Source organism: Hyla sarda, chromosome 6 (assembly GCF_029499605.1).
Source record: "Hyla sarda isolate aHylSar1 chromosome 6, aHylSar1.hap1, whole genome shotgun sequence".
NCBI lineage: Eukaryota > Metazoa > Chordata > Amphibia > Anura > Hylidae > Hyla > Hyla sarda.
Window position 1 is genome coordinate 166,613,144 of NC_079194.1, and position 22,591 is coordinate 166,635,734.

Here is a 22,591-nt window from a genome sequence, read left to right on the forward strand (position 1 = left end):
ACAAAAATATAACTACTATAATGCACTGTCCAATGTACAAAAATATAACTACTATAATGCACTGTCCAATGTAAAAAAATATAACTACTATAATGCACTGTCCAATGTACAAAAATATAACTACTATAATACACTGTCCAATGTACAAAAATATAACTACTATAATACACTGTCCAATGTACAAAATAGAACTACTATAATACACTGTCCAATGTACAAAAATAGAACTACTATAATACACTGTCCAATGTACAAAAATATAACTACTATAATACACTGTCCAATGTACAAAAATATAACTACTATAATGCACTGTCCAATGTACAAAATAGAACTACTATATAATACTACATCTGTGTACAAGATTATTAGTTATATTTTGTACAGTGGACACAATTACTGTAGTTATATTTTTCTACATAGGACTCTATTATAGTGGTTATATCCTTTTACATAGGACACTGTATGATAGTAGTTACGGTATATCCTTTCACATAGGACACTGTATTATAGTAGTTATATCCTTTTACATAGGACACTGTATGATGGTGGTTATATCCTTTCACATAGGACACTGTATGATGGTAGTTATATCCTTTCACATAGGACACTGTATTATAGTAGTTATATCCTTTTACATAGGACACTGTATGATGGTGGTTATATCCTTTTACATAGGACCCTGTATGATAGTAGTTATATCCTTTCACATAGGACCCTGTATGATGGTGGTTATATCCTTTCACATAGGACCCTGTATGATGGTGGTTATATCCTTTCACATAGGACACTGTATGATGGTGGTTATATCCTTTCACATAGGACCCTGTATGATGGTGGTTATATCCTTTCACATAGGACCCTGTATGATGGTGGTTATATCCTTTCACATAGGACACTGTATGATGGTGGTTATATCCTTTCACATAGGACCCTGTATGATGGTGGTTATATCCTTTCACATAGGACCCTGTATGATGGTGGTTATATCCTTTCACATAGGACCCTGTATGATGGTGGTTATATCCTTTCACATAGGACCCTGTATGATGGTGGTTATATCCTTTCACATAGGACCCTGTATGATGGTGGTTATATCCTTTCACATAGGACCCTGTATGATGGTGGTTATATCCTTTCACATAGGACCCTGTATGATGGTGGTTATATCCTTTCACATAGGACCCTGTATGATGGTGGTTATATCCTTTCACATAGGACCCTGTATGATGGTGGTTATATCCTTTCACATAGGACCCTGTATGATGGTGGTTATATCCTTTCACATAGGACCCTGTATGATGGTGGTTATATCCTTTCACATAGGACACTGTATGATGGTGGTTATATCCTTTCACATAGGACCCTGTATGATGGTGGTATATCCTTTCACATAGGACCCTGTATGATGGTAGTTATATCCTTTCACATAGGACCCTGTATGATGGTAGTTATATCCTTTCACATAGGACCCTGTATGATGGTGGTTATATCCTTTCACATAGGACACTGTATGATGGTGGTTATATCCTTTCACATAGGACACTGTATGATGGTAGTTATATCCTTTCACATAGGACACTGTATGATGGTGGTTATATCCTTTCACATAGGACACTGTATGATGGTGGTTATATCCTTTCACATAGGACACTGTATGATGGTAGTTATATCCTTTCACATAGGACACTGTATGATGGTGGTTATATCCTTTCACATAGGAACCTGTATGATGGTGGTTATATCCTTTCACATAGGAACCTGTATGATGGTAGTTATATCCTTTCACATAGGAACCTGTATGATGGTAGTTATATCCTTTCACATAGGACACTGTATGATGGTGGTTATATCCTTTCACATAGGAACCTGTATGATGGTAGTTATATCCTTTCACATAGGAACCTGTATGATGGTAGTTATATCCTTTCACATAGGAACCTGTATGATGGTAGTTATATCCTTTCACATAGGACCCTGTATGATGGTAGTTATATCCTTTCACATAGGAACCTGTATGATGGTAGTTATATCCTTTCACATAGGACCCTGTATGATGGTAGTTATATCCTTTCACATAGGACACTGTATGATGGTGGTTATATCCTTTCACATAGGACCCTGTATGATGGTGGTTATATCCTTTCACATAGGAACCTGTATGATGGTGGTTATATCCTTTCACATAGGACACTGTATGATGGTGGTTATATCCTTTCACATAGGACCCTGTATGATGGTGGTTATATCCTTTCACATAGGACACTGTATGATGGTGGTTATATCCTTTCACATAGGACCCTGTATGATGGTGGTTATATCCTTTCACATAGGAACCTGTATGATGGTGGTTATATCCTTTCACATAGGAACCTGTATGATGGTGGTTATATCCTTTCACATAGGACACTGTATGATGGTAGTTATATCCTTTCACATAGGAACCTGTATGATGGTAGTTATATCCTTTCACATAGGAACCTGTATGATGGTAGTTATATCCTTTTACATAGGACCCTGTATGATGGTAGTTATATCCTTTCACATAGGAACCTGTATGATGGTAGTTATATCCTTTCACATAGGAACCTGTATGATGGTGGTTATATCCTTTCACATAGGAACCTGTATGATGGTGGTTATATCCTTTCACATAGGACACTGTATGATGGTAGTTATATCCTTTCACATAGGAACCTGTATGATGGTAGTTATATCCTTTCACATAGGAACCTGTATGATGGTAGTTATATCCTTTTACATAGGACCCTGTATGATGGTAGTTATATCCTTTCACATAGGAACCTGTATGATGGTAGTTATATCCTTTCACATAGGAACCTGTATGATGGTGGTTATATCCTTTCACATAGGAACCTGTATGATGGTAGTTATATCCTTTCACATAGGAACCTGTATGATGGTAGTTATATCCTTTTACATAGGGACCTGTATGATAGTAGTTATATCCTTTTACATAGGAACCTGTATGATAGTAGTTATATCCTTTTACATAGGACACTGTATGATAGTAGTTATATCCTTTTACATAGGACCCTGTATTATAGTAGTTATATCCTTTTACATAGGACCCTGTATGATAGTAGTTATATCCTTTTACATAGGACCCTGTATGATAGTAGTTATATCCTTTTACATAGGACCCTGTATGATAGTAGTTATATCCTTTTACATAGGACACTGTATGATGGTAGTTATATCCTTTTACATAGGACACTGTATTATAGTAGTTATATCCTTTTACATAGGACACTGTATGATAGTAGTTATATCCTTTTACATAGGACACTGTATTATAAAGTAAATAAGGGGAGTGAAATAAAACCTAACTTTTACTAGTTATGCACTAGAAACACACAAATATATAGTGAGTGTAAATATGGGTAAAAAATTACCTTCCAATAGACGCAAATAAAGACTCCTGTTAAAGTCATAAGTGTCTCAATGCTTAATGAAAAGGTCACTATCTCAGTCTACACATCTCAAACATAGTCTGATGCATTACTTACATAGGTCAAATGTCTTCCTCAGGGGGCATAAAAGGAGAAAGTGATACACACAACCCCCCCCCAGTTTGCGCAAAAAAAACAAAAAAAAAAACGAAAATGTCTAAGCTAAAACTTGACATCCTGCACAGTTCCAGGATTCTTACAGGCCACAGGCATACAGCTGCCTACAGAGTATGAGTGACACACTGTAACAAACCTCCTCCTTATGAAAGCTCATTACTACTGGGGTGACACACTGTAACAAACCTCCTCCTCATGTAATCTCCTTACTACTGTGGTGACACACTGTAACAAATCTCCTTCCATGTAATTACCTTACTGGGTAACATATCTCCTCCAGCTCAGCCCCGCTTCCTCCAAGCATCCCACAGGTCCTTTAAAGGGGTACTCCGGTGCTTAGACATCTTATCCCTTATCCTCAATGCAAGCCTACGGGAGGGGGTGTGACAGCTATCACGCCCCCTCCCGTAGGCTTGCATTGAGGGGCAGAGCGTGACGTCACACTGGGTCGCCGGTAATCAGACCCGGAGCGAACACGCTCCGGGGACGGAATACAAACAGGGGGCCGCGTGCAAGATCACGGGGGTCCCCAGCGGCGGGACTCCCGCGATCAGGCATCTTATCCCCTATCCTTTGGATAGGGGATAAGATGTCTAAGCACCGGAGTACCCCTTTAACCATGAGCTTTCCTCTCCTCCACAGCTAAGCTCCGCCCCCAACATGTGATGGTGACATCATCAAAGGTCCTACATCTCCAGCATCTAGCAGTCCAGGCCGGGCGAGGAGATGGAGGGAGGGTAAGAATAATTCGGTCCTGCAGGACTAGTGTAACAGGGACGGCGTTCCTCCTCTGGAAAAAGCAAAGTAACGCCGTTCCTGTGTGTTCCTGCAGGACTCGAGCCCTGGTTATGTCCCTGTACATGACAGGACACTGCATAATAGTATTATATTCTTAGTCATAGAAGGTACAATTATAACTTGCAGTTATATATCAGACAGGAGGCTCATATCTTATGCATTATTCTTTCTTTAATAATGCCCATAGCAGAACAAAATTCAATAAACAATCAGTGTAAAGAAAAAACTACAACTCCCAGCAGTCCCAGGACCACAGCAGCCACTCCTCGTCTGTAGCCCCTATATAAGGACTGCCCACATATAGATCCTCCTCTTTCTTTCTGCTCATGGCAGAGCATGCAAGCTAAGTACTATCTGTGATTTAATGCTTAGTTTTCTTACTTGTTACTCATAGCTATTATAGATATTGTGGTGTTGTGGGAGAAGATAATCGCGATTATCTTCGCCCCTTCACATATTATACAATTTTATTCTGTTTCGGACAACTATCTTCTCCGGTGCTAGTCCCCCCCTTGCTCCGGTTTATCGCTCCGCTTTTCTTTTCCATCCTCCGTTCCTCCTACCCTCCACCGCTTTCCCCTCCCCCTCTTCCGGCGCCATTTTACCTCAGTCTTCTCCTCCTACTTTTCTGCGCATTGCGCGCGCGGGATAGGGGCGGATCCTCCGGGTGTCGGCCGCATTTTCATCGCGGCCTACACGCTGAGAGGGGCGGAGTTTCTATTTCGTCACTGGAACGCGCTCCCGCGCCTTCCAATCAGTACCCAGCCGGACGTAGTCTCGCGAGACTTCGTCCCTGGGTACAAGGACTCTCGGGCTCACCTCCCACCGCTACGTCAGTGCAACGCTAGCGGTGTGGAGGACGGAGCCTGTACTACTACTACCCTCTACGTATTTTTAGGTAGATTGCCAGGAATTTATTCCTTCCCCTCATCAATCCTATTCTCATTTCCTATTAGTTTCCTTACAGATAAAACTGTTAGTCACTATGGCCGAGGAACCCTCATCTGCTCCCCTCAGAGGAGAGAGCTCTTTAGACTCTGCCCAATTTATGACCGCCAACCAGATACAGGATTTGATTAATAAATCTGTTCAGGCGGCTTTGGCCTCCGCCATGGTAACCTCTGGATCACTACCAGCGGTATCCGGTGTGTCTATTCCGCCATTCCAAGGCGGTGAACCGCCAATTAAGAAGGGAAAGGTTTCCCATAAAAGGAAACATACCTTGGCAACATCTGACTCCCCGGCAGGGGAAGACAATAATGTGCTCCAGGCAGCCCCTACCCCGGTCTGCCAACCCCAGCATCCATCTGACTCCACTCGACCCCTGGGCCTCAGGGAGTTACAAGAGAAGAGGCACAGATCCGCTAGACGGACCAAACCCGATTCTTACGTAGATTCCTCTGACGAGGATTCATCGGGATCATCCAGCGAGTCTGACGGCTATGAATCCACACCTAATATCGAGGATGCTGGGGATACGGCGTTTGACACCGACGCCAACCCTGTTACACAGGGCACTGTGATCCTAGACTCCCTAGGTGAACCCCTTTTTCACCCTGATTCCATCTCTCATCCACGGTCGGGTGAATGGTCCCCACTTCCCCACGTGGCCCAGTATGTGGAGCTTTGGGCTCGTAAGTCCCTAGACAGGACCAGCCGTAACAAGCTGAGGGCTGAGTGTCCTAGGCCCTTTATTCCCAATAAAGTAGTGGCAACCCCCGAAGTAGACCCCATTCTGACGAAATATCTAATGAAATCGGGTAAATTCCCTAAAAAGGGAATAGAACGCTCATTTAAAACTATTCAGGAGCGTATCTTGGACTTAATGGGCCCTCTCACTAGGATACTCAACCTGTCTGAGCAGGCCGCAACGACGGATCAACCCGTCGATACCCGTCAACTCCGGGGGTGGGCCCAGAGGGCCATATGCCTAGCAGGTACTGCCAACACCACCTGCTCGATTGAACGACGTAGGTCGATTCTTATGCGTCTCGACCCGCAACTGTCCCACCTAGCTGAAACCGAGTCTGGGCCTGCAGCAGCAGGAATGCTCTTTGGGGACAACCTGATGAAGGACATTAACAGGTTTGTCGGCCTGTTTACAGGTTTGGATAAAGCCCAGACTTCATTAAAGAAATCAGGGACCAATAAGCTTTTTCCTCGGGCCGGCAGAGGTAGAGGCCGATCTGCCGGCCGCACCCCCTCCTATAGGCCACAGGGCAGACCCTCTGCCCAATACCAGTACCCTCAGGCTCCTCCGTCCTACACCGTCCCAATGGCACAACCGTCGCCTTTCTTCCCTCCCAGAGGCCGACCTTGGCGCGGACGTGGCGGACGCGGATACCCCCGTTCCCGTCCAACTACCGGTAAGTGTGCCTGGTATTCCACATGCTCACATTCCTGTGGGGGGACGCCTGATGTATTTTTCCCACGCCTGGTCTGCGATTACGGCAGACGCGTGGATTCTACAGACAGTAGCGGGATTTCACATAGAACTCCAATCTCTACCGGTTCTGGGTATACAACCAACTCCTATCCGATTTTCACAACACAACATGGTGCTCATAGACAACGAGATTCAAGATCTCCTATCCAAACAGGCGATCCGAGAGATCGACCCTTCTTCCCTAGGGTTCGTAAGCAACCTTTTCCTAGTGAAGAAAAAAGGGGGCGGTTACCGTCCGGTCATAAACCTTCGGGAACTAAACCAACATGTCACGTATCGCCATTTCAAGATGGAGGGAATTCACTCCCTTCGCGATTTGTTACAACCAGGCGATTGGCTAGTGAAGGTGGATTTAAAGGACGCTTACCTCACCGTCCCTATCCACCAAGATTCACAACATTTTCTTTGTTTCCTCTGGAGAAACCACATGTGGCAATTTACTTGCCTTCCGTTCGGCCTGTCATCAGCTCCGTGGTGTTTCACCAAACTGATGAAACCAGTGGTGGCATCCTTGAGGAGCAGAGGGGTCCGTCTGATCATTTATCTGGACGACCTCCTCATCATGGCCCGCTCCAAAGCGCAAGCTTCTCTTCACATGTCATGGACGGTACTGCTTCTGCAGAGTCTGGGATTCATAATCAACCGAGAAAAATCGGTTTTGATCCCTCTGCAAGAGATGGAGTTCCTTGGCTTCTTGGTGGACACCAATCAAGCCGTTCTCCGCCTTCCCAAATCCAAGCTGGCCCTGATCCGCAAGGAGATCAGAGCAGTCTTACGCAGAGGGTGCTTATCCTTAAGGGTACTAGCACGTTTGGTGGGCCTGCTAGCAGCCTCTATCCAAGCCATCTTCCCGGCCCCTTTGCACTACAGGGCCCTTCAGAGACTCAAGATTATGCATCTGCGCCAGGGCCTCAGGTATGCGGACGAAGTTCCTCTTTGTCCGGCAGCCATCGAGGAGTTGCAGTGGTGGCTTCGTCATGCCGTCGAGTGGAACGGCAAAACCATATTCAACTCCTGCCCGGACGTCATCATAGAGTCGGACGCGAGTCGTCTCGGCTGGGGCGCGCGGTGCGGGGAGGCTTCCACGGGAGGGACTTGGTCCGCCACGGAGGTCGATCTGCACATCAATGCCTTGGAGCTCCTGGCGGCATTTTTTGCCCTCAAGAGCTTCTTGCCACAAGCGTCCAATTGTTGTGTTCTGTTACGCATGGACAACGTGGCGGCGGTCCAATACGTCAACCGCCTAGGGGGCACCAGGTCCAAGATGCTTGCAGATCTTGCCAAAGACTTCTGGCACTTCTGCCTAGATCGCAACATTATCCCGGTGGCGGAGTATATTCCGGGGGTCTCCAACACGGTGGCCGACTGGAATTCTCGCTACTTACTAGATTCCAGCGATTGGCGGCTGGATCGATCAGTTTTCCTACGGTTGAGACAGCTTTGGGGTCCATTGTGTACGGATCTTTTCGCTTCTCGCCTCAATCATCAATTACCTCGCTTTTTCAGCTGGAGGCCGGACCCAGAGGCGTCGGCAGTCGACGCTTTCCGTCTCATCTGGCCCAGGGGAACGCACTACGCGTTTCCCCCATTTCAGATGATCTCCAGGGTCCTTCTACATACGATGAACCAGAGGGCGACGATTGTACTGATCACCCCCTGGTGGCCCACACAACCGTGGTTCCCTCTCCTTCTGGGGATGGCAGTGGACTATCCCCGACTTCTGCCCCAATTTCCACAGCTCCTCTCCAACCCGACCGGGGATCTACACCCTCTGGTGGTGGAGGGCAACCTTCCTCTCCTAGCGTGGTTGGTTTCGGGGTCCCGGATGCGGATCAGGATCTTTCAAGATCAGCTAGGGATCTCCTCGCCCTGGCCTGGGCCCCCGGGACTAGATCGGCTTATCGATCAGCCTGGAGGCTCTGGGTTCGTTGGTGTGATCAACGACAGATTGATCCCGTACATGCACCTGTGTCTGTAGTGGTGAACTACTTGGCAGATTCCTTTGAATCCGGAAAATCTTATAGTTCCATCAACGTTTACCGCTCGGCTATCGCGGCTTACCATTGCCCAGTGGACTCTTTGCCGGTGGGCAAACACCCACTGGTATGTCGACTTTTGCGTGGCATTAAGTTTACACGGCCCCCGCGGCCGAGATATCAGTCGACCTGGGATGTCTCCAGGTTGCTCGAGATGTTTGTTTCGTGGGAAGACAATGACGATCTTTCCCTAAAATTGTTGTCATATAAACTGACTGTCCTTTTATGTTTGGTGTCTATCAAACGCGTCTCGGACGTGAAGGCTTTGGACGTCTCTAGGCGACAATTTTCGCCTCAGGGAGTCAAGTTTTCGGTGGTCCGACGGACCAAGACGGGTATACACTCGGTTTTTTACCCGTTTTTTCCCGCGCATCCTCGACTTTGTGTGGTTCGTTGCCTGCAGGCGTACGAATCGCAGACTGCAGATCTACGGTCTCCAGATTTCTCTCAACTTCTTATATCTTACGTCAGACCTCACCATCCGGTGACCTCCGCTACTTTGGCTCGTTGGGTGCGTTCCGCCATGGATATGGCGGGCATAGACGTCTCCCTGTTTGGAGCTCATTCTTCTAGGGGTGCTATGGCTACTAAAATAGTCACAGCAGGGGGCTCCCTTTCTGACCTACTCATGGCTGCTGATTGGTCTTCAGAGACTACCTTTCGCCGGTTCTACTTCAGACCGGAGGACCATGTTTCCATGTCAGTTTTGTAATACTAGTTCTGATTTTGTTTCTTCTGTCTCGATACTTGTTAGCTTTGAACTTGCATAAGATATGAGCCTCCTGTCTGATATATAAATCGAGATTTTCCTAGCTTGTGACGGAAAATATTAGTTATATGAAGACAGGAGGCGAGTATCTTCCCTCCCTACCCACCCTGTTATGATTTTTGTTGTCTTTTTCAGGATACTGAAGGCATTGGCTGTTTTCCTGTTTATGGATAACCTGTTGGTTAAGCACTGCTGGGGTTCCCTACAGTCCCCGTTGGGACGAAGTTAGGCCGTAGATTGGCCTCGTTTCCTGAGTTCTGGCCCTGCTGGCCGAAGGTTCAAGGAGCGGTGTGGACGTCTGGCTGGAGTTCGGTTTCCTGTGCAGCTCTGATTCGCATGAAGAAAGAGGAGGATCTATATGTGGGCAGTCCTTATATAGGGGCTACAGACGAGGAGTGGCTGCTGTGGTCCTGGGACTGCTGGGAGTTGTAGTTTTTTCTTTACACTGATTGTTTATTGAATTTTGTTCTGCTATGGGCATTATTAAAGAAAGAATAATGCATAAGATACTCGCCTCCTGTCTTCATATAACTAATATTTTCCGTCACAAGCTAGGAAAATCTCGATTTATATTTGACATTGTTTCCCTTTAATGGCACCTTTACATGGCAATCTGCAGATTTTAGCATATATAAACGCTTTGCAATGCATTATATATGCTAAAATAGTTATCCTCACCATCCCCAGGGGACGTATGTGCCCCCAGGGATGGTGAAGATATTAAGTTATAAAGTCCCCCCCCCCCCCCCCCCGGCAAGTAGTCCCCCTGGGCGGGGACTTACACTTACCAACTGCGGCAGTAGCCCCACCCCGATGGCTTGAATGACAGCTTGCGTCACCTAAGCAGACGGAGCAGAGTGATGATGCGATCCGTCATTCAAGCCATCGGGGCATGGCCACGGCGAACGGAGCTGGTAAGGGTAAGTTCCTGCCCAGGAGACTACTTGCAGGGGGGCCAGGGGGAACTTTATAACTTAAAGGGGTACTACCGTGGAAAACTTTTTTTTTTTTTATCAACTGGTGCAAGTAAGTTAAAGAGATTTGTAAATCACTTCTATTAAAAAATCTTAATCCTTCCAGTACCTTTTAGGGGCTGTATACTAAAGAGAAATCAAAAAAAGAAATGCATTTCCTCTGTTGTCATGACCACAGTACTCTCTGCTGACCTCTGCTGTCCATTATAGGAACTGTCCAGAGCAGGAGAAATCCCCATAGCAATCATATGCTGCTCTGGACAGTTCCTAAAATGGACAGCAGAGGTCAGCAGAGAGCACTGTGGTCGTGACATCAGAGGAAATGCATTTCTTTTTTGGATTTCTCTTTAGTATACAGCCCCTAAAAAGTACTGGAAGGATTAAGATTTTTTTTAACAGAAGTGATTTACAAATCTGTTTAACTTTCTGGCACCAGTTGATTTAAAAAAAAGTTTTCCACGGGAGTACCCCTTTAATGTTCTGTTTCCTCGTTCTGTCCACCCACGGTACTCTGGGCAGAACGGGGGAACTGTAGTGTGACCGGCGGTGGTGGCGATCCTCTCCCTGGTGCGGCAATCCTGCTGACTACAGAAGGCAGTGAGTTGTTGCCTAGTAACATCTCAATGGCTACAGTTTAGAGACCACTATACAGTGGTCGCTAAACTGTAGCCCTCCAGATGCTGCAAAACTACAACTCCCAGCATGCCCACACAGCTGTTAGCTGTTTGGGCATGCTGGGATTTGTAGTTTTGCGATACTTGGAGGGCTACAGTTTGGAGATCACTGTGTGGTGGTTCCTAAACCGTGGCCCTCTAAATCTTGCAAAACTACAACTCCCAGCATGCACGAACAGCAAACAGCTGTCTCGGCATTCTGGGAATTGTAGTTGCGTACCTCCAGCTGTTGCATAACTACATCGCCCTTCATCGATAAGCACATGCTGGGAGTTTTAGTTTTGCAACAGCTGGAGGCACTCTGGTTGAAAATTACTGAGTTAGGTAACAGAACCTAACTGAAGGTTTTCCAACCAGTGTGCCTCCAGCTGTTGCAAAAGTACAACTCTCAGTATGCATGGTCTGTCAGTACATGCTGGGAGTTGTAGTTTTGCAACAGCTGGAGGTTTGCCCCCCCCATGCGAATGTACAGGGTACATTCACAGGGGCGGGTTTACAGTAAGTTTCCTGCTTCAAGTTTGAGCTGCGGCAAATTTTCCGCCGCAGTGCAAACTCCTAGGGGGAAACTCACCGTAAACTCCCGCCTATGTGAATGTACCCTAAAAAACTACACTAAGACATAAAGGGTAAAACACTACATATACACCCACTTACACTAACCTCCCCCCCCCCCCCAAATAAAAATTCAAAACCTATCGCACAGCAGTGTTTCCAAAACGGAGCCTCCAGCTATTGCAAAGCAAAAACTTCCAGCATTTCTGGACAGCCACTGACTGTCCAGGCATGCTGAAAATTTAGCAACAGCTGGAGGCTCCCTGTTTGGGATTCACTGGCATAGAATACCCCTATGTCCACCCCTCTGCAATCCCTAATGTAGTCCTCAAAATGCGCATGGCGCCCTCTCACTTCGGAGCCCTCTCGTGTTTCAAGGAAACAGTTTAGGGCCATATATGGGGTATTTCCAAACTCGGGAGCAATTGCGTTACAAATTTTGGGGGGCTTTTTCTCCTTTTACCCCTTATGAAAAGTAAAAGTTGGGGTCTACACCAGCATGTTAGTGTAAACATTTTTATTTTTTTACACTAACATGCTGGCGTTGCCCCATACTTTTTTTTTTTCACAAGAGGTAAAAGGAAAAAAATTGTAACGCAATTTCTCCCGAGTACGGAAATACCCCATATGTGGGCGTAAAATGCTCTGCGGGCACACAACAAGGCTCAGGAGTGAGAGCCCATTATGTACATTTGAGGCCTAAATAGGTGATTTTCACAGGAGTGGCTGATTTTACAGCAGTTCTGACATAAACGCAAAAAAAATACCCACGTGTGACCCCATTTTGGAAATTACACCTCACGTAACGTAACAAGGGGTATAGTGAGCCTTAACACCCCACAGGTGTTTGATGAATTTTCGTTAAAGTTGGATGGGAAAATGAAAAAAAAATAAACTACAATGCTGGTGTTACCCTACATTTTTCATTTTCACATGGGAAAATAGGGGAAAAAAAGCCCCCCAAAATTTGTAACCCCATTTCCTCTGAGTAAGAACATACCCCATATGTGGATGTAAAGTGCTCTGTGGGCAAACTACAATGCTCAGAGGAGAAGGAGCGCCATTGGGCTTTTGGAGAGAAAATTGGAGGAATTGAAGACCACGTGTGTTTACAAAGCCCCCATGGTACCAGAACAATGGACCCCCCCCCCCCCCCACACACACACACACACACGTGACCCCATTTTGGAAACTACACCCCTCACGTACTTGTAATAAGGGGTGTGTAAATACTCACTGCAGGGGTGTGTAAAATACTGACTGCTGTTTTGGCACCATAGGGGCTTCCTAAATGAGACATGCCCACATATGAGGTATTTCCTTACTCGAGAGAAATTGAGTTGCAAATTCCTATTACCCCATGTAAAAATTCAAAAACTGGGTCTACAAGAACATGCCAGTGTAAAAAATTAAGATTTAGAATTTTCTCCTTCACTTTGCTGCTATTCCTGTGAAACACCTAATGGGTTACCTAACTTTCTGAATGTTATTTTGTATACTTTGAGGGGTGCAGTTTCTATAATGGGGTCATTTGTGGGGTATTTCTAATATGAAGTTCCTTCAAATGCACTTCACAACTGAACTTGCCCCTGAAAAAATTCTGATTTTGAATATTTCGTGAAAAAATTGAAAATTGCTGCTGAACTTCGAAGCCCTCTGATGTATTCCAAAAGTAAAAACATGTCAACTTTATGATGCAAACATAAAGAAGACATATTGTATATGTGAATCAATATGAAATGTATTTGGAATGCCTATTTTCCTTACAAGTAGAGACCTTCAAAGTTAAAAAAAAATGCAAAATTCTAATTTTTCATGAAATTTTGGAATTTTCCCCCAAGAAATGATGCAAGCATCGACAAAAATTTACCACTATGTTAAAGTAGAATAGGTCATGAAAAAACACTCAATCAAATTCATAAGAAAAAGCATCCCAGTTATTAATACTTAAACCCTTAAGGACCAAGGGCGTATGAGTACGTCCTTGGTCCCGCTCCCGTGATATAACGCGGGGTCCCACGGTGACCCCGCATCATATCACGGCGGGCCCAACGTCATAGTGAAGCCGGGACCCGCCTCTAATAGCACTAGGCACTGATTGCGCACTATTAACCCTTTAGCCGCGTGTTCAAAGCTGAGCTACGCGGCTAAAAGTGAAAGTAATAGTGCCCGGCTAGCTCAGGGAGCTGTTCAGGATCGCCGCGGTATAATCGCGGCATTCCGAACAGCTGTACTACATTCCGATCGCCGATTGAATGCTTCAAGCCTGAGATCCAGGCTTGAGCAATCAATCGCCGAAAACACTGATCATTGCATCTCTATGGAGATGCATTGAACAGTGTTAAAGATCAGTACATGTAATGTTATAGCCCCCCCTATGGGGGCTATAATATTGCAAAAGAAAAGTGTAAAAAAATCATTAACCCTTTGAATTATCCCTTCCCCTAATACAAGTTTGAATCACCCGGCATTTCCAATAATAAAAAAACTGTGTAAATAAAAACTAAAATAAACATATGTGGTATCGCCGCGTGCGGAAATGTCCGAATTAAAAAAATATACTGCTAATTAAACCGCACAGTCAATGGCGTACGCGCCAAAAAATACAAAATAGCGTATTTTTGGTCACTTTTTATATCATGAAAAGATGAATAAAAAGCGATCAAAAAGTCAGATCAATGCAAAAATGGTACCGACAAAAACTTCAGATCACGGCGCAAAAAATTAACCCTTATAGCACCCTGAACACGGAAAAATAAAAAAAGTTATAGGGGGCAGAAGATGACAATTTTAAACGTATAAATTTTCCTGCATTTAGTTATGATTTTTTTCTGAAGTAATACAAAATCAAACCTATACAAGTAGGGTATCATTTTAACCGTATGGACCTAGAGAATAAAGATAAGGTGTCATTTTTACCGAAAAATGTACTACGTAGAAACGGAAGCCCCCAAAAGTTACAAAATGGCTGTATTTTTTACATTTTGTCGCACAATGATTTTTTTTCCCGTTTCGCCATAGATTTTTGGGTAAAATGATTTTACAAAAGTAGAATTGGTGGCGCAAAAAATAAGCCGCAATACAGATTTTTAGGTGCAACATTTAAAGAGTTATAATTTTTTAAAGGTAAGGAGGAAAAAACGAAAGAGCAAAAACGGAAAACCGCCCCGTCCTTAAGGGGTTAAAGTGACAGTGGTCAGATGTGCAAAAAAATGCTCGGGTCCTTAAGGTGAAAATGGGCTTGATCCTTAAGGGGTTAAAAGGTTTTAATATCTCCCCTTCCCTCCCCTCATTCGAAATCTCCTGTTCTAAGAGTTCAACTAGTGTGGCATCTATGACAGATGCGTCAGGAGTGATTTGTTCTGTGTAGTGCTGGAACAGATTGTGGTAAAACGCTCACACTAACCACTGGATGATCTTTTCCACTTTTCTGTCAAGTATAGGTCTAACGTTTCTCTGGCTACTCTCCTCATTCTAAACACTATAATAAAAACTCTTGCCACCTTACCTTTATCTTTAAGAGGCCTCCTTTTTCCACTCTTCTCTCTATGAAAGGAAGGGTCGCCTTACTTCTTGAATTCTTACAGCTCATTGGGAATGGCATATATTTCATATTGAAAGAGCTCCATATCTTAGGGTGCATTCACACCACGTTTTGTACATACGGGTGTCGGATTCTGCGGGGGGAGGGGCAAACCGGGCGCTCCCGTACCCCGGCCGGATCAGCCCGTGACTCCATTTACTTTAATGACCCGACCGGAGTCAAAAGGTGACTCCGGCCGGCTCAGTTTTGACTAGGGATCGACCGATATCGTTTTTTTAGGGCCGATACCGATAATCGGTGGAGGTTAGGGCCAATAGCCGTTAACTTATACCGATATTCCGGTATAAGTTATCTGCCATTTATCCCCCCGCGACACCGCTGCAGATCATTGATTTAAAGCGGGTGCTTTAAATCAATGCACTGCAGTGGCTTTTGCGGTGCCATAGGCCACCGCTGCCACCACCGGCTTCTCTCCCCCTGCCTGTCCGGGGGTCCTGAGTCCTATCACCGCCAGCCGCACCGCACCCGCCCCCCCCCCCCCCCCCACCCCCCGCACCGCCCCATTGCCTCCCCCATCCCCGGTTTTATAATTACCTGTTCCCGGGGTCCACTCAACATCTGGCTCCGGTGGCGTCCTCCTGAGCTGTCACTGTGCGCACTGACTGTGACGTCACGTCGCGCACGTCACTGTGCACAGCGTAACGCAGGACGCAGCAGGATCTAGAAGTAGCGTGGGCCCCGGGAACAGGGGATTATAAAACCGGGGATGGGGAGGCAATGGGGCCGGGGCGGTGCGGGCGGTCACGGTGCGGTGCATTATTGGCAAGGTAATTGCCAATACCGATAATGCCCAAAATCGTGATTATCAGCCGATAATATCGGCCAAACCGATTTTTACTACGTAGTTTACTACGGTTTTAGGTCCGGTCCAAAACCGCATACGGGTCAAAACTGAGCCGACCGGAGTCACCATTTGACTCCGGTCGGGTCATTAAAGTAAATTGAGTCACGGGCTGATTTGTCCGGAAGCGCCCGGTTTGCCCCTCCCCCCGCCGGATCCAGCACCCGTATGTACAAAACGTGGTGTCAATGCACCCTTAGGCAGAAAAAAATTGAGTGCATGCCTTCTTCCAGCATGGCAGTGCATGTGCCCAGTTCCCAATTTTTTTTATTTTTTTTAAGAAAGCTTACAAGAGCTGACTAGACCTTTAATTATTCAGCATAGAGGATATTTGTTAGACAAATAGTGAATCAGGGAGAGATCTAAGAGTAACCGGGGCTACCTCACAGTTGACAACTTCAGAATTTAGAAACGCTGGTATGGTGGAGCAGAAAGATTAATTCAGCAAAGGAGGAACCATTTTAGTCTTTTGATCTGCTTGACATCCGAACAAACCAAAGCAAAAAATGTAGCATTTCTAAACTCATGTAGTTATGTTAGGTATCCATTCTATATTTAAAAACAAAGCTTAAAATGTGAGCAGAGTGCAACTTCTCCAAGCTAGGTCATATAAACAATAGTGCCGCAACACCACTAAAGTAATTTCTTGTGCAGTGGACGCCAAGTGAGGATAGCTTATATAAAGTAAGATTTTTAGACCTGTGTCTTTAACATACTCCAAAAATATTCCTCAGGCAGGAAAAGCTCAAGAGCTATGATAAATTCTTGCCACCGAGCACATGGCTGTGGCGCAGTGCTGGAGATGCAATCTGCTTGCTACTTGATACATGAGACACAGGCCCAGATTTATCAAACTATGAGAGAAAAAATAGAGATTTTCCCACAGCAACCAATCACAGCTCAGGTTTCACTTTACCTCAGCTCGTTAGCTCAGCTGTGATTGATTGCTGTGGGAAAATCTATTTTTTCTCTCACATGGTTTGATAAATCTGGGCCATAATCTCCTGACGTTGCAGGGAAGGCTCAACTAGATGTTTGGTGGCAAGTTATAGAGAAGGTTGTTCCAAGGATATTACTGGAATTAACCCAAATGACCCTAGGGCAGTAAGGGGCCCTTACCTAATGAATTACCAAACCCCAGGGCAAAAGCCAGGGGTAAAAAAAAAAAACCCTTTTGAAACAACCCCTAAAAATGAACCTTTATTGTATCTGATTAAAATGTAATTATCAACCCCAAACAATTAAAATGGTGGCACACAACGGACACTGTAAGCTGTATTCATGAACGGAGTTAACACTCCATATATGATGGCCCTGCAGTGCCCTTTTGCTTATGTCCGTTCTGTTAAAAATAAAATAACTCAAATTGCCCGCGTAAGGTTTCCCTACATTTTGATTTTTTTATTTATAAATTTTTTTTTTTTTTAAACACATGCTCTGATCTGTCCGATTTTCCTTTGCCCAAATCCACCACATTTTCTGTGGAAACCTTAGTGAAAATGTTGGGTTTTTGTGAAAATGTTGGGTTTTTGTGAAAATGTTGGGTTTTTGTGAAAATGTTGGGTTTTTGTGAAAATGTTGGGTTTTTGTGAAAATGTTGGGAACACGCCCCTTTCCCTGTGGCCACGCCCCTTTTCCAAATTCTCTTGTTGTAATTTGTGTGTTAATTCAGTCTTTTATTTATAGTCTTGAGGGTGTAAATAAAGAGTTGAGGCTTTATTGTGATGAGACACCTGTTTAATATATAAAGTGTATATAAACTGTACATTTGTCAGACACTTAATTTATAAAATTGCAATATATATTTTCTTTATTTATATCAAGCATTTAAATATTTGCATTCTGGCTGCTGGCCAGGAGGAGTCCTCTTTTAAGAACAGAATAAAATCACCACGTGGTAAAGGAAAGAAAACAAAAATAACCAATGTGATAATATAATATTGCTCTAGAAAAAAAAAAAAAAAAAAAATACAAAAGTCTTTAGTGCAGGGTCATACTTGTATCGTTTTCCTGGAGACACAGAGGTCTATATTTTGGTATTGACAGTCACATGGATTCATGATGGTGGCAGTCCTCCCTTTGATCATAGTATAAGTCTCTGATTTATTATTTTTCTATTAATCTCTGCCAATGCCACTGAAAACACAAAAGCCTTTTCATCTGAAAGGTTGGCATACATGTCCACCTCTTTCTCTTGTTTCTCTATAAGAAAAAAAAAATTATAATAATTAATTCACCTTTTTAAGCCAAAAGAGACAGGCTTCTATGGAAAAAACCAGCAGGAAGTGTTCCCAGCAGCACCCCCACAGGGCACATAAGGTATTATACATTTCCTAATTATATTCGAATGCCTGTAGATTACATAGTTTTGCAGGATCGTCTAGAGATACTGTATTTCTTGAAGCATACCTTTTTAAAATGAGTCTTTTTTGTTAAATTACTTAATTATTTATTTATTTTTAAACAGAAGTTGCCAGGATTAGAGTAATTTTTTTTTCTGAAACAGCAACACATTTGTCCACGTTTTGGGTCTGGTTTTGCTGTGCAACTTCATTTAAAATAAAGGCTTTGAGCAACAAAACCACACAACCCATGGATAGGTGTGGTGCAATTTTTTTAAGAAAGTAGGCATGTTCTTTCTAATCCTAGATTACACATTCTCATCATATAACTCTGCATATTATTACTGTTTGAACTCCCCTACTATATCACTGCACAGGTCTCTAGATAGGACAGAAATATTTTCTTCCTCAGTACTCTTTGCATTGATGGAAATACAGTGGAACAAAGAGAGTTAAGTTTGGTGGTGAGGGGTCTAAGAACTGCCAGGAGGGCTATGATAGGTAATGTTGTCATGTTCACAGTACCACAGCCACTCAGACTGACATCCTGGCAAACCTTAACATCAGATAGAAGCAACCATGGTGCAGATTGCCCTTCACTGTGATTTGCTTATTCTTCATTATCATGTGACCTGACTATACACTGCTCTCTATTAAGAAGAAACCACCAGAATTTTAAATGCAGCTCCAGATGTGCATGGAGTATTGGAACTGATTTAGCTCATAATCCAGACCTGCAGAAATTCCAGTTCACCGACCTAAAACCTCTTTTTGGTCTATTCACACGTACAATATCCTGTACATACTTGATGCTATGTTCAGTCAATTAGTTTGCACTCAAATCTGCAGCTTCAAATTCTGTGCATCAAATATACTGTTTGTGTGGACAGGCCCTTAAAGGAAATATGCAGCATAAAACTTTTACAGTCATGGCCGTAAATATTGGCATCCCTGAAATTTTTCAAGAAAATGGAAGTATTTCTCACAGAAAAGGATTGCAGTAACACATGTTTTGCTATACACATGTTTATTCCATTTGAGTGTATTGGAACTAAACCAAAAAAGGGAGGAAAAAAAGCAAATTGGACATAATTATACACCAAACTCCAAAAATGGACTGGACAACATTTTTGCACCCTTAACTTAATATTTGGTTGCACACCCTTTGGAAAAAATAACTAAAATCAGTGGCTTCCTATAACCATCCATAAGCTTCTTACACCTCTCAGCCAGAATGTTGGACCACTCTTCCTTTGCAAACTGCTCCAGGTCTCTCTTATTGTAAGGGCGCCTTTTCGCAACAGCAATTTTAAGATCTCTCCACAGGTGTTCCTTCATTTTCAGGGGTGCCAACCTTTACGGCCATGACTGTATGCCCCCGTGCCCGGGCTGCAAGTATAAAACAAACTTTAAATCACCTTTCTACATTCCCCTGTTGCTCCGGTATCGGCATCCCATTCCTCTGCTGCTGCTGGGCTCCGTGCTTCTTAGGCTCGAAACGTCACACTGCGTTCAGTGTATCGCTGGCCGTAGCCATGTCCCGCCTTGGCCAGTGATAGGGTAAGCGCACTGTCATGTAAGGAGCTGGCCCGAGCTCCTTACATGACAGCGCGCTCAGCCTATCATCGGCTGACCACAGCGTGACGTTTCGAGCCCAAGAAGCACGGAGCCCAGCAGCAGCGGAGGAACAGGATGAAGATACTGGAGCAATGGGGGAAACGTAGGAAGGTGAGTAAAAGTTTTTTTATTTGTTTTTGCAGCCTGGGCACAGGAGGAGTTTTATGATGCATATCTCCATTAAGCAATATTAGAGAAGTTACTCCCACTGTTGTGTCTCTGACATTAAAAAGGAAACATCAAGAATGGTTATATGGAGTTTTATTATACATTATCAGACGAAGACAAAACATTTTACAATGATCCCACACATCTAGAATGTAAAAAACCTTTTTAAAGGATATGTTCATGAATTGATCTATAAATTTGTAAGAAATAAAATAAACGAGTATATATATGACATAATTGTACAGCATGATCCAGGCATAACCATGGAAGAAGACACAACAGTTCTGGGTGTCAGTATTACAGGATGACAAACAATGATATTATGGGTTTCAAAGTGATCCTCGCTTGCTGTTGCCCAACTCCACACAAAAACTCAAAAATTCCAAGTTGACTTCAGTGAATCCTAATAACCATACTCACAAGAGGTCCAGGAAGCTCAGATATGAGGAGCTGTTTGCAGTCATTACACTGTAGAGGCGTTTTCCCCTCTTTCTGTGCTGCCTGTGGTCACTTCTCCTTGTGAAGCAGGCTATTGGGGTTTCACTGTAGTCACACCTATATTTTTCATGTTAGCATGTACAATTACATGTAATACTAAAGCTATATCAGCATTAACTTTAACTGTGCCCATTTTTCTGTTTGAAGGGGAGCTCCAGTAAATAAAAAAACATAGCATAGCATAACAAAATGTACATAAGTATATTTATAAATTAAAATGTTACTAAATAAGTTTTTTTTTTCTGCCCATTTTGCTTTAGCCATTAGGAACTTCAGTTTAATACAGACACAAGCCGTCTGTCCTAGCACAACCTGCTGTGTCCTGATTGGAGAGACATCAGCCACCCTCCATATTTTGTCAGTAAAAGGCTCATTACATATATATATATATATATATACACACATATATATATATACATATATACATATATACATATATACATATATATATATATATATATATATAGTGGGATAGATGTAGGCTGCTGGATTCTGCCTCAATTAACGCAATAGTACAGTATTATATATGTCCCCCAAATATCCCCTTAATGTGCCTTTTCTGCCACCAAGACATCTGTGTTACAGGAGAGTAAAGGTGCCAACACAAGGCTGTGTTTACACTGTGCCTTTTTAACATGTGTTTTCTGTTTTGATTGGTGAACTTCCATTTCTATCAATCAATTCACCATTTAAGAAATGCAACATAACCAAGCCAAGTGTGAACCCTCATTTCAGAGCTAAAGACTAATGCTAGCACCTTGTCTCTCGTCATTCAGCTGTGTGTGTGTGTGTGTGTGTGTGTGTGTACGCACTGTGGGGGAGATTTATCAAAACCCGTGTAGAGGAAGAGTGGTGCAGTTGCCCACAGCAACCAATCAGATCACTTTTCAGAGGCCCTTGTAAAAATGGAAGATGCAATCTAGTTGGTTGCTATGGACAACTGCACTACTCTTCCTCTACACAGGTTGTGAAAAATCTCCCCCTCTACTTCTACATGATTTTGGAGCCACAGTAAGGGGATATTCAGGTTATACAGTATATATGGTAATATTGGGATACATAGGACAGTATCCAGCAGTCTACATTTATCACAATATAAGTGTAATATGCTAGTAGTGACGGCTGTGCAGGGAGGACAGCAGGCACCTATCATGAGGCAAATTGTCTGTGTTAGGATGGGTTGCAATTGTACTAAAGTGACAGCAGCCATCTTGGTTACAGTACCTATTTTTGCAAACAATGTATTTTACTATACAGTTTTTATTTTCATTTTCCAGAGAACCCCTTTAAAAGACCTGCATGGAGAATGAGATACTGACAACAACCAAGATTGTACTAAACCTGAAGACAATTATCCAGTTCCACAAAAAAATTAAACCAACAAAACAAAGAGAAAAAAAAAAAGTAAACAAGTGCTTAACCGAGCAATTGTAAGCGCAGTACAATTGCTCACAAGCAGTTACATTACCTTCTCCCATCCACTGTTGCTTCCTACTTCCCCGGTCTCCCCGCTGTGTTCTCATATCTTCAGGGTATCTTACTGTAGTCCCTTCAGCTCCAGATTCCTTGCTGCTCCTCCCTGCTGCTGAGTAAGACTAATGTGTTAGGGTTAAGCAGTGTTATGGGAGGACAAGGTGTCATGTGGTGGTGATGGAGGTGAAGAATTAGACAAGGCTAAAAAA

At 43.6% G+C, this 22,591-nt stretch overlaps 2 protein-coding genes across 5 annotated transcripts in view; both read right to left on the bottom strand.

Moving 5' to 3' along the window:
• Window positions 1-17,098, bottom strand: part of MYLK3 (myosin light chain kinase 3) — a 107,281-nt gene extending 90,183 nt beyond the window's left edge. Inside the window, exons 1-2 of one of the 2 annotated variants that reach the window (XM_056525713.1) lie at window positions 16,984-17,098; window positions 15,348-15,385 (exon numbers count right to left, since the gene is read on the bottom strand). The gene's annotated coding sequence lies outside the window, so the exon portion shown is untranslated. The remainder of the gene's footprint in view (window positions 1-15,347; window positions 15,386-16,983) is intronic. The other variant, XM_056525714.1, reaches the window with a different exon arrangement.
• Window positions 17,099-18,009: 911 nt separating this feature from the next.
• Window positions 18,010-22,591, bottom strand: part of C6H16orf87 (chromosome 6 C16orf87 homolog) — a 38,084-nt gene continuing 33,502 nt past the window's right edge. Inside the window, exons 4-5 of one of the 3 annotated variants that reach the window (XM_056525719.1) lie at window positions 22,378-22,491; window positions 18,010-18,486 (exon numbers count right to left, since the gene is read on the bottom strand). In XM_056525719.1, coding sequence (XP_056381694.1) covers window positions 18,368-18,486; window positions 22,378-22,491 — 233 coding nt within the window. In that variant the 3' untranslated portion in view covers window positions 18,010-18,367. Of the gene's footprint in view, window positions 18,487-22,377; window positions 22,495-22,591 lie in introns of all 3 variants that reach the window. The other 2 variants (XM_056525718.1, XM_056525720.1) reach the window with 2 other exon arrangements.